The sequence below is a fragment of the Polypterus senegalus genome, chromosome 12, assembly GCF_016835505.1.
Source record: "Polypterus senegalus isolate Bchr_013 chromosome 12, ASM1683550v1, whole genome shotgun sequence".
NCBI lineage: Eukaryota > Metazoa > Chordata > Cladistia > Polypteriformes > Polypteridae > Polypterus > Polypterus senegalus.
Genome location: NC_053165.1, coordinates 49436618 through 49450330, shown reverse-complemented (window position 1 = coordinate 49450330; position 13713 = coordinate 49436618). Strand labels below are relative to the sequence as shown.

General features: G+C 40.3%; 1 protein-coding gene across 1 annotated transcript in view; it reads right to left on the bottom strand.

The window, feature by feature from the left end:
* aldh1l1 (aldehyde dehydrogenase 1 family, member L1) overlaps nucleotides 1-10745 on the bottom strand; it is a 65682-nt gene extending 54937 nt beyond the window's left edge. Inside the window, exons 1-2 of the mRNA XM_039771112.1 lie at nucleotides 10624-10745; nucleotides 4389-4547 (exon numbers count right to left, since the gene is read on the bottom strand). Coding sequence (XP_039627046.1) covers nucleotides 4389-4515 — 127 coding nt within the window. The 5' untranslated portion in view covers nucleotides 4516-4547; nucleotides 10624-10745. The remainder of the gene's footprint in view (nucleotides 1-4388; nucleotides 4548-10623) is intronic.
* Between the last annotated feature and the right edge of the window lie 2968 nt (nucleotides 10746-13713).

The following is a 13713-nucleotide window of genomic DNA, read 5'->3' as shown; positions in this document are numbered from 1 at the left end:
TATTTTAGTTATTCAGAGAGCTGTAATATCACGAATGTAATGGACTCTGTGTCCAGTTGGAGGAAGAGAGCCAGTTTAAGAAGCAAGTAGTGATTCACACACATAGATCACATACGAGTAGAAGATCAAATACAAAACAAAGCATTTAACGTGCTACTTTAATTACGATGTAATTTTGAGAAACTGGTTAATTAAACGATTTTAAGATGAAGTTTATAATCTATACTAATAAAAGGCAAAGCCCTCACTCACTCACTCATCACTAATTCTATAACTTCCCGTGTGGGTGGAAGGCTGAAATTTGGCAGGTTCATTCCTTACAGCTTCCTTACAAAAGTTGGGCAGGTTTTATATCGAAATTCTACGCGCAATGGTCATAACTGGAAGCAGTTTTTCTCCATTTACTGTAATGGAGATGAGCTTCAACGCCATGGGGCGGAGTTTCGTGTGACATCATCACGCCTCCCACGTAATCACGCAGTACATAGAAAACCAGGAAGACCTCAAAAAAGCGCTTAAGAAAACATGCATTATATAATTGAGAAGGCAGCGAAACAATAAGAAGCGAGCGAGTGACATATACAACCATATTCATGAGTTCTGCTACTGGAAACAAAGCACGATGTAAACCTACACTTTAAATTAAGTTCATAGACAGGCTGCCGCTGGCGTTTGTAATTTAGTGCCCACCCATATAAGGTCGTCCGTCAGCGGCAATCCAATAGCAAACTGCCACGGGTAAATATTCACGGGTGAAGGACTGTGCTTATGCAGAGGAAGATGAGATGGTCAGGGTGGTGTTTGACACAAACTCAGCGAAACTGCGAGAGACAGTTTTAAGTGCCAGGACTAAGGTAACATTAAATACAGCCATGGACATAGCACGAGATGGCACCAGCACAGCTGGGAACCTTCGATGCATGTACACCGAGCGCTCACGTGAACTGACGCAGTGCACAGATAAAAGCAACAGTTCCAAAGAACGCTGAACAAAACCGAACTACACAATTGAAAAGGCAGCAAAAATATGAAGCGCCTGATAAGCATATTCATAAATGCAGCTACTGTGGAAACAAAGCACACGGTGGAAAAGTCAATGTCCCGCTAAAGGAAGACAGTGTAAAAACCCGTGCATGCAGTGTGTCAGGTCTCGGATAAAGAAGAAGACGAGCTGTTTATTGATGCAGTAAGAAACGAATCGATGAATGAAACCTGTCATCTTTACAACGATTGACAAACACGGAATGTAACTTGAACACAACACATCCTACAAATACGAACCTGATTGAAAGAAATAATGATAATCAAATCCTTGATGACAGCAACACTCAGTAACACTCACAAAACAAATACTGTATATTGACAATCATGTTACGTTATTTTTAAAATGTTCCCTTTTCTTTTTCTACCTTTTTTAACACACTACTTCTGCTGCGATACGCGGGTATATATATATATATATATACCGATCTACATACTCGAATAATGGATACTTTATTCGCCATCAATGATTGTTTTGGTAAAGCCATACTCAGTGTATTCATTAGATGAACGGTAAAAAGTAAGAGCGAGGAGGATGACTTATTGAGGCATGCAGGCTGTAGTGCCAACTCTATCTGAATTGCGAATCACATTTGAAAAATATATCTTTTCAAGTTCTATTTAGTCCATATGTGTCAAACTCAAGGGCAGGGCCACATACGCCCGTGTGTAATTATATCCGCCCGAGATCATTTTATATACTGTATTATTGTTATTAATGGCCCGGTATATGAAGCGCTGGTAACACAATAAACTACAGATCCCATAATGCAGCGCTTCAGCTGCCTTGCCGAACACTAACGCGTATAGAGTTATTGCACCGAGTTTGCACGGCGCTTTGGTGACTTTGAAGAACAAAAAAAGTCCGTCTACATGCGGCTCGAACCTTGTGCATGTTTGGTAGCACATATCTGTGTGAGAAGCTCTTCTCAGTGATAAAGACTAACAAAACAGCACACAGGAGTCGCCTCACTGATGAGCACCTGCAATCCATCCTGAGAATCTCCACAACACAGAACCTCACACCAAACAGAAACAAACTTGTGGCCAAAAGATGCCAGGCGTCCAGCTCTAAAATGACATATGAGCAAAGACAACTGAATGATTTGATTTGTTATTGCACGTAAGAGCGGAGTCAACCGCTTTAACAAGCAGCGTATTGCACTGATACTAAATAGCTGTGTGTGTATATATGTAGATATGTATGTATATATATATATTTATATATGTGTGTGTGGGTGTATGTATGTATGTGTGTATATATATATATATATATATATATATATATATATATATATATATATATATATATATATATATATATATATATATATATATATATATATATATATATATATACACACACACACACACACACACACACACACACACACACATATATATATATGACAACAACACTTATCACTCACAACAGTGACAAAACAATTACATTGACAATCAGGTTACGTTATTTTCAAAATGTTTCGTTTCTTTTCATTGCTTCTTTAACAATGGGAAAAGCACGGGGAAAATATAAGAATTTCAGCGTAGGCGTAATTCTGGGAGGATTTGGGGCGTTACATAATGCGGCGTGCACGAGCGTTAGTTTTCACGCTGATCGGGATTTATGTAACGGAAGAACGTGGAAGTTGGAGTACGCACAGATTCCTGCATCTGGATTTTTCTGTGCGTAAGCACATTTCGGCTTTTGTGCTTACGCCATTTTATAGTGCAAGTTCTACGCACGGCGTTATACATGAGGCCCCCAGTGACTATGGACCATGTATTACTGCTTGCCGCCGGGAGCCGTCCGAGGGACACTACACTGTGCGAGCAGCAAAATCGCCCCCATCCAGCCTCCGTACAGCACCGCTTGCAGCGTCCACAGGCTGAGGATGACGGAGCGGCAGTTACTGAGGCGCATGCATCGCTGCTGCGGCCCTGTTCGTAAGTCATAGGTTGAATGTCTGTAACGTGAGAACTACCTGAAATTTATTCTAATAGCATAGGAAGCTCATGATGGAGTCAAGTATAGCCCTAAATACAATATTGTGAGTTCTAAGCTTCTCCAGGCAAGACTTGCTACTACTGTCCACTCTTCTCTTGGTGTTACCTTGGAGCTCTAATACCTTGTTTTATGCTTTGACAGGTTAGATGTGAGTAAGCCTGAATCAAGGGACCTCCATAGAAAGTTTTATTAACTCTAAAATAGGGGGCACTATTCCACACAAATTAAAACTCCAAGTGATAATTGAGCTATATGGGACACTGTCCATCTATCTCCTTACCCACCTGAATGCAGAGCTATAAATGGAAATGTTCTGCCAGAAAGACAGAGGCAAAAATAATTAGGAAAATGGACCAGAAACTAAGGCTTAGACAAAAAAACAGGCAAAGATTTGTAATAGGTTTGTCAAAAATAGTAATCAAGCCAAAAATTAGTATTCTAAATCACAGTCAACATTTATTTTGCAAGGATTAATATGCCATGAACACAATCCAAAATACAATGTGCCACTTTCTTAATTCTCACTCTTGTGAACCTGAACGAATAGGAAGTGTTTCTCATGACCTTTATAGCCACGACTCCGTGATGTCACAGCCACTGACATCTGGTTTATTTACCTACAAACACAGTAGTGGTTGCTTCACAAAATGGTGGCATCAGTGAAAAGCAAAATGTCATCGAAAAAGATGAAAAAATAATTCAACTTAGTTAAATAAATTCCAAGTACGAAATCCATTTTCAGAATTGTGATCTAGATTTTCCAAAACCTAAAAATAAATCTGAAAAGGTTCACCCAAGCACCACAAGAAAGCCAAAAAAAATACTAGATATGAAATAAATGAAAATAAATCTTAACAAGGGAGTATTAAGTGTAATGGCAGGGAGAAGCTCTAGATGGGCTGCTAGTCTACTGTTCGGTACAGTCACAAACATGCACACAGTTCAGACAGGCAGTGAGTGAACCTTGCAATGCTTTGTCACTCGATATCAGGCATAAAACCCGGACTCTATCATTTAAGATCCCACAGGAGTATTTTGAGAAATGCAGCATTTTTTCCAAGCATCTTTGTTCCCAACTTGTGCATGACTCTTTTTTTTAACACTCCAAACAACTCAGTCAGACATCAACTCTCCATCTTCTCTGCTATTTAGTGAGATGACTTAAAGTAGCGGCCACAATCACCAAGTAAGGCTTTTAATTTTATGATCTGCAGATTAAAACACCTGTGTAAAGGCACTACATAAATGAAATGTTCCTATCACTAATAATTTCTTCTAACACACCAAAACACTCTAACAACACCTCACCTCTTGGCTCTCATAAAAACGACACACCTACCTAAAGGGTCGGCTTTCCCATCCTTATCCGGAATCGTAAACACTCCCACAATTTGGTGTCCTTCTTTCCGCAGCTCCTTATAAACTTCTTGCCCAAAAAGGCTTTGTCCAATGACTGTAATCTTCATATCTTTACTTGTTTTCCCAGCAGCCTAGAAAGCTTTTAAGAAAAAGACACAGAGCTGAAGTAATTCAAACAAAGAGGCAACCTGTCAGAATTTCATCCCCTTGGCCTTTCTTCACTTTGGCTACATTAGAATACATTATTTCTCTGACTACTAAGATAACCACAAATGTATAAAACAGCCAAATTGACTAAAATAAATGATTTTTCCTTATAAAGCCTAATTCATGATGATAATTAAATGAGAAGCACTTATAGGATGTTTTATTTACTAAATTGCACAGAAATATTGACTAATAATGCACTGCATATGAGGTCATCCAAAAAACTCAATTCAAAGAAATCTGTTTTGATATGTAATGAATTCAGCTCAGTGTCCTAATAAATCCATCCATCCATTTTCTAACCCGCTGAATCCAAATACGAAAAACGGGGGTCTGCTGGAGCCAATCCCAGCCAACACAGTGCACAAGGCAGGAACCAATCCAGGGCAGGGTGCCAACCCACCGCAGGTCCTAATAAATGGAGAGCCAAATCACCCGTTTTTTGAACTTACTTGTTCCATCACTGGGACATGTTAGTGGTATTTGTCTTAAAATAACAACCCATCTGAAAGGAATTCCCATCTATAACTGAGCAGTAGTGTGGATTGATTAAATCTGCCAATGTGTTTTTCGCCACGAATATGCGGTGTTCGCTGGTGACCTTGTTCGCAGAATATTTTCCCCCAAAATTTGTTGTGTGGCTGGCTTAACCAGATATTTTTTTCCAAGCACCCTATGATGTTTTGCAACACCAGGGTGACATCACAGAGGAACCTTCAAACATTGCGCTGATGCCCAATCTGTTTTTTGGTGTCCTCTCCATTTGTACTCCAGATGGATTTACACGCCACATGCATTAAAAAAAATTGTGGAGTACATTAGCTGTTGATAATGAGAATATTATGAGCAAGCCACCAAATTAATAACACTGATCCCTGTGCACTTGCTCACTCACCGCTGCACTACATGGCTAATTTCATATGCTGCATAATAAGTAATTGACTTGCAGCTCTGCATGCATAATTAGCCACGTGGCACAGCTACAAGTCAAAACAAACACTAAAGGATAGTCAGAAAACACATGAGACCCTGGAAAATAATGATAATAAAGATTTGTTACTTTATAAAAGGTATCTCTATCTTCTTGATGGAAGAAAAAAGTTTGAAGCATCTCCAAAGATAGATCAGAAGCAAAAAAGATGTTCTAGTTGCGTGGACCCACATCTTCAAACAATGGAAAAAGTCAGTCCTCCACCATCGCTTCATGACATGTGTGTCCTGGAACTCTGTGAGCGCAATGATATGTATTTCATTTTATTTATTGCTAGTTTGTGGCCATTTGCTGTATTTTGTTTGTGGTTATTGTTCCATTTGTGTCTTTTGTTGTTGGAGGCAGTACTGCAGTGATTAGAGATGCTGGCTGCCAGCTCTGATCACATTTCTGACAACAAGAATTAGTCCAGCATAGGTGGCAGACACCTCTATAGCCCTTAAATGACCATGATCCATTATAATCCACTCAAAACTCCAATTCCAGAATGTTTCTGTGATTTTGTTGAACTCATTGTGAAGAAAACTCCATGGGGTTCACTCATCTCTACAGGACATCCAGATTCATTCTGGCCTGTTTTAGAGTTGCTGGCTAACCTAACTTAACTCTGCCTCTGGCATAAAGGAAAAGACAAGAATACTTAGATAAGTCACAAGAATACAGGGAGAACTTGGAAACTTCTAACAGACAATGAGAAGCCTGAGAATTCAATCCAGGACCACATAGTAGTCAGGCCACATTGCTAGGCTCTGTGCTGCCCTAATGCCTCATCAGCAAATCATTAATACCTTTCAATATTAGAGAGAGAGAGAGACTGAGACACTCTCTCTCTCTCTATATATATATCTATTTATCTCTCTCTCTATTTTATATTATATATATATATATATATATATATATATATATATATATATATATATATATATATATATATATATATATATATATATATATATATATATATATATAAAATTCAATGTTTGTCTGTCAGCGACACGAACAAACTACTTAACGGGTTTTTTTCTATAATTTGCTTGAACATTGCAGTTGATTTTTTTCTCCTATCACGCTAAGCATCATAGTTCACTTGCAGTGCAAACTCCATGCAGGGAGGACCTGGGAAGTGAACCCAGGTCTCCTAACTGCGAGGCAGCAGCGCTACCACTGTGCCACCCCATTAAACAATGTATTGAAGAGAAAGTGAATGTTAATATTTCAAACAGCTGGGGTCACGAAAAAGGCTCTGATTTCAAAATTTCAATTTCAAAACCTCTGAATTAAGCCAAGTCCCATGGAGTCGTTTGAAGTTCTGGCAACAACGGAGATGAGGGAGCAGCCAGCCTTGGAGAGGACACCAGCCCACTGTGGTGCACACAAACACATCCAGTGACATCACAACAATCACAATTAATCAACCAGTCAACCCTTCACTGTCTCAACACCATTGGTGGAGCTAAATGTCTGCGAGGACAACCGTGTGAACTTGTATGTGTAAACCCTTCACAGCAATCAATCTAATCCTAGCATTTTGAGCTGCCAATGCATGCTCCATTATCCTCTCCAAAGCAGATGGGCTGTTGGTCTTTATTTTATATTAGCGGTGTAAGCCCGGGATCCTAGAAACTATTGCAATCGTCAGAAAACAAATCGAAATGCAGAGTTGGCGGTTTTGCTTTGCGGACGTGCTCTCCCCCTTGTCTCTCAACGGCTAAGCGAGTTTCTCTCTCGTATGTCTTTCCTCAGCAGCTTCACTTTGGTGATGGAGTCACGCTCTTTCAGCTTCATGTGGTAGCCTTGTACTTCTTTCTTCTACCAACTCATTAACTTTGGGGCGGCTTGTCGGCTCTTTGAGCTTTATGATGTAACCTCATACTTCCGAGCCGGACAGAGAGACTCGCACACTTCCATTCGTAGACATTTATATATAAGATGTTACCTTTCACTAGTATAAAATTTCAAGAAAGTTTACTGAAAGATTATTACAAAAATATCATCGTAAATGAACGCACCAGTGGACTGCTGTGGGAAGTGACATCTACTTAATCAGGTGTTAACTTAATAAGAAAAGGCTTGACTAGTGTAAACAAAGGCGCTATATAGCGCCCAACCCGGCACAGACCACGCTGAGGCACGTGTTCACACTCATAGGCTTTTTATTTTTCTTCAGCTGTGTGACACGTCTTCCCCATGCCACACAGCCCAAACACAGTCCAAAGCACAAACACACAAAAAACCAAACACTTTCCTGCTCCACCACTCCTCCCAGGCAACCTCGTCCTCTTCCTCCCGATTCTGGCCTTGATTGCTGGGAGGCAGGCCCTTTTATGCCCCACCCGCATATGGGGCTGATAAACCGTCCAGTGTGGTGGCTGGATCTCTGCAGCACCCCCTAGCGGCCACCCCATCTCCCAACCGGGCTGCTGTGGTGGACTCCATGTCCCATGGAGCCACGGGGGAGATTGAGGAGGAATCCACTGCCTCTGCCCCCAAGCACCCCGGGGGAGGTATTGCAAAGTCCATGATGGCTCCCCCGGGACGTATGCATCAGAGGCGTCCCGGCCGGGCATGGGACCCGGCTGTCCGTCACACTAGGAACGTCTGTTTAGCCCAGCTTAATATGTGAGCTCCTGCTCGTTTAACTATTGCAAAATATTATTAGGTCGAGATTTTGTGGTCCTCAAAGTGAGAATGTCTGTTACTCTACCTACCAATTTACTCCAGTCATGTATAGATTGTGTCTGTAAGGTCACTATTTCACAGATAGTCAAATAAAAGTTTCAGTACGGTGAATTTCCTAATTGATAGTATCTGTCTACATCCTACAATATAAGAAAACACCACCGTGTGTATTCTGCCCCAATGAGCAATCTGATTGATCAGTTTCGCCTTGGTGACTCAGTGGTAGGAATGATGACATGATACTTTAGGGGTGTGAAGTTCAATACCTGTTTGTGACTTTTTTTTTTATTTATAGAAAAAAAGGAGTTAAATAGAGCAAAGTTATAAACGTTAGCAATGTTGGATCTCTGAATACCAACAAGGCACAACTTGAGTCACCTTCAAAGATGGGAAGTTCTCTCAAGAATATTGATGATGTTTAATGACAGCCTGTCTGCCATCGGTGGTAATCAAAAAGTGGACAGTAGGGAAGCAAGGCACCTCGAATAACAAAGTCTGAGAAGCAGGCTTTATGGGAATGTGATCGAGATAGGCATCGAGGATGAGATACGCAAGGATAAGCATAGGAGGAGCAGTGAGAATCACCTTTAAAGATGGGAAGTATTCACAAGAATGTAAATGTTTTCAGAGTGCGTATTGAGGGTGCGTCTACCATTGGTGGAAGTCAAAGAGAGGGCAGGAGATGAGCAAGGTACCTCAAAATAAAATAAGAGTCTGAGAAGAAGACTTTACGGTAATGCAATAGAGAGAGGAAGAACTGGACAGCAGAGGCTGAAACACACTAGATTAATTGAGGAGAGGTGTAGGAGCAACACGGATGGCAAAAGAAATGAAAACATGACATTTTTAAATTAATTCCATCACCTGTCTTCAGCGGGTAATGTAGCTATAGGACAAAATAAAGATGGATCTCAACTTTTGTGGTAGAAAACATAAAAATAGGAACAATTGGCACAGCACTTGAACCCAGGTTCTGGTGCTGCTGGTCCCCTTCGGCATGTTCTATTTTATATTAGCCTTGATTTTCTCCATATGGTTTAATTATAATACATTTCTGAAGGCTGTCAGACTGAATCCAGTCACGCATGAAGACGGCTTAGTGTGCTTAGTCTGTGCCGGACTCGGCTACTTAGGCACGGTTGACTTCTGCTCGGTTAACATTGCAGCCGATTTAAGCCCTGGCTCCACGTAACCCTACCGTGATTAAAGAGGGTTTAGAAAAATCAATGGATGTGCAAAGCACAACGACTTAAATGGGGAAGGTTCGGTTTCAAACTGGACGGGTTTAGAAGTAACACGTTCAACTGGCTTTGAGTGCGCGTAGGCTATGGCAGCCTCAAGAACAACAGGTGACCTGGGTATAATTAATCCAGCTCCTTTGTTTCTTTAGTATTAAGTCATGAATTCAATTTATTTTTAGTGCTTCGCTGTACTCTTCTTCTGACCTAGTGCGACCCTCAACTGTCAGTTCCGTTCTTTTCTTTTTCCAACTACAAAAAAGGCGGGGCGTGGGCTGGGATGACTGACGGCACCGTAAATCAATGAAAATCAAGAACATCGGCGAGCCCCTCAGGGATCTGGCCAATCAGCGGAAGCCCGCACGCCACCCAGGCAATCGCGTCATGTTACACGGTCTTGTTTACCCTAGGACGGTCATATCTTGAAAGCGTTGAATAGAAGATTAATAATTAATAAATGAAATGATGTGTGCAGTTCATGTGTGAATTCTATTAACAGCGAAACATCCAGTGTTCAATACTTAATACACATTCAACACAATATGTTGCGTAATTCGAGTATTAACATAAAATAACTAATTAATAATGCGAATTACCCCTGTAGACTGCATTTGAAAAATTACACATATATACTGCTGTCAATGAATGGACGTCATACTTCACCACAGCAAACCAGTAAATCTCATGCCTTGATTTTCTGCCTGCAGAAATGTGTTATTAAACAAACAAAAGCAGGTGGAATAAAATGGCAAAACCTGGGAAAAAATGCATTATCCTGGGGGCGTCTGCCGTTGGTCATTTAAGGTACTAGAAAAAAATCACTATAAGAAAATACGTCGCTCCCAATTAAAACCATTTCTTACATGAATCATGGACCACCACGTAGCCGGTGTTGTCTTGCTATCAAACCATTCCAGCGAAGCAATTAAAGAAGTCGTTGATTTGTCATTAATGAATGTGATAAATTACTCCATTCATTTATTTTCACCTGGGTTCAGTATGAACTAAGCATCGTTAAAAAAGTCCTCGTTTACAGAACTCGCTTAAATGGATGTTATCAGCGGTAAAGCAACAGGCGCTCTTTCAATTAGTGCACTTACCGAATTAGCCGCTTGACGAAATCAAAGGGTAGAATTAACCAAGAAGGTCGATAAAGAGTTTAAATGTCAGGGCGTTACAGAGAAGGAGAGAGGGAGGGCGCTTTTCAGGTTCAACGACTTGTTAGTAGTTTTAGCGGTCGATCAGGGGTGGAGCAACAGACTTCTCCTCACACAGTAAAAGGGGGGCGATGGCTGAAACTTTCCTTAAAGTGATAGCACAGCTCCGAAATAGAAACCCCCTCTGTGGCCTCCGCCCATCGTAAGGAAATGTTCGTTTTTGCTCTCGTAATGCATTGCTTTACATTCTATATACGATGACATAAGCTGCTTTTCATATGATTCCTGCGCAAATCGATAACGAACTCATAATAACGTAGTGTATATCTTCCTGTATTCTACAGTAGTAATACTAGATGCATTTATCTTAGCTCGCTTTGTAACTAACTGATAGGTTTAATATGATTGTGAAAAAAAGTTTTTGATTGAATTACCTTTAAAAAGATTTGCATATTTAAAAAATAAAATTCGCCAATAGTTTGATAAAGGAATTTCTCACAAAATTAAGCTAAACAAGATCCTCAGCTTTTACCGATCCAACCTGTTTATTCAGTTACTGTGTTGTCTGGGGGCTTATTTTGTAGGATTGTATTGGTGTAAGGCAGAAACTACACCGGAGCAGAATGGCAGCTCAACGGCTACTTTAGTGTTGCCAAAGAATCAAATGTGTATATCTTGGAGAAGTGCAGGAAATCAGTGATGGCAGAAAAAACTCACAAGCACACTGGAAGGACCTGCAAACTCTAAAAGGACATTGGGGATCAAATCTACTTCCTAACCAGGAGATCCACCTCATATAGTGCCTTTTACATCTGTCTATCTATCATATAGTGTCTTTTACATCTATCTATCTATCATATAGTGCCTTTTACATCTGTCTATCTATCATATAGTGCCTTTTATATCTATCTATCTATCTATTATATAGTGCCTTTCACATCTATCTATCTATCATATAGTGTCTTTTCTATCTATCTATCTATTGCATATTTCACTGTGGTCTTTCCTTTTCATTTCGACATTGTGACGTTCATTGACAGTTTGCTGTGATCAAGTCTTACTTTTCCATTGTGTTTTTCTCGCTCATCTACTACACAATGAGTTTCCTGCACAGTCTCAATGAGGCTCTCCCCTGCATCACACCTTTGGGTCTATAGCTGGACACAATCTGTTGTGGAGAGTTTTTTGTGTACAAACTGAAATCTTGCTCATAACAAGTCAACTTTAATGACACCAAATTAACTTAAAGTGCACACATTTTTCAATAGAATACGTAGAGGACATTTCAAATAGAGATGAGAAGAAGATACTCACTCCAAAAAGACCAACGCCTGTAACAGGACTCTAAACCAGTACCCTGATACTAAGAAGCTGCAGCCTGAGCCATTGTGGCACTCCATGCCAGAGATGCATCAGTGTAATCGGTGTGTCTTTTTTCTATTAATGAACTGAATATAACAAAAACACAAAAATGAAGCCATTCCCTCAACCCAACCCCCGTGTGGCAGAAGAATGAAAGAAACCAGTTTAGACAAAGTGTGTAGTTAACGCACTGTACATATGTTGAGTGCAAATAAAATGAAAAACAAAAAAGTTGCTGTTGGTTACCGGCAGACACTTGTCTTTATCATCTTAGAACACCGCCACACATCACAGGGGATCTGCTTGTCCTTTGAGTGCTTAAAAAATGCAAAGTCATTCCTGTTGGTCCGGTACTTGGAAAAGATTCAATTGACAAAGGTTAATCAATGACAAAAGTGATGGCTCTGCTTAGGGACAAGGTTAGAGGCAGTCCTCCTCATTTGTAACCACTGCACACACACACGGAACCTACAGAAGGCCAAGGCTGTCACAGGAAAATGCCAAAGATTTATGTAAAAACAGGTGGAAAGATTACAAGGCAGAGGAAAATGAGCCAATATGTACAATTAAAGTGTGATGATAAAAAGCACAATGAGTGTGATGTTAAATGAACTTTTCAGGTGTATTATGAGAAACAGCAACAAATAAAGGAAGATCATAACAATGTCAAGATGGAAGACAAAAAGTGCTGTGGGAACCTGGAACAAACTATCAAGTCATAAAACTTAAGGATGACATTTTGGGAAGGCTGTTAGCTTACCAAACAGCCAAATTTATGGAAGTCACATTTTTCTGTTTGCTAGTTATATACAGGTATATATATATATATACAGGTATATATATATATATATATATATATATATATATATATATATATATATATATACAGTATATACAATTTAACACGTTGACTTGCCTTTATAATTGGTGGCTCGGTGGCACAGTGGTTAGTTAGCACATGCTGGGTCAAGTTCTTATTTCTGGCTGTGGTCTGTCTGGGGGGTTTCTCCATTTGCTCATGATTTCTTCACACACTCTCAAACAACGTGCATGTTAAAGTGACCAGTGAATCTAAACTGGCACAGTAGGTGTGTGTCCGTCACACGGCCTCTCCCACCCAGGGTTGGTTTCTGCTATGGTCTATTGCAGTTCTGCACTGCATCAAGCTGGTCTGAGAATGTTACGTCATACAATTTATTTAGCTGATACTTCTCTCCGGAGTAGCTGGTCAGTCTTATTATTGAGAATGTCAGCAGCGAGAGATTCAACGACTCAGTCAGAGTCACACGTGGAGTCAGTCATGGGGGTATGAAACTGCAAGCTTTTGCTTTATGGTCCGCCAGATTAACCGATCGCCATTATCATCATGGAAGCTGAAAGAAAGCTAATAAAAGTTATACTGTATCTATTCATCCATTTTCCAGTTATAGCTGAGGTTTGTGAGCCAGGGCGGTAAAGCACCTACAAACACCTCCATGTCCTCAACAGAGTACTTGGGTACTTCCTCAGTAGGTTTACCTAAACTTCAGAGAATGGCCAAAAATTGAACTGGTTTCCAAAGTTCTCAGCATCCGATGTTGCCTGGTGTATCACCCTGCTGCCCAATATGGAATCTTGTAATTTAATAATTTTTGCTCCTGGGTCACCCTGCCTTTTGCCCTGTGTTTTCTG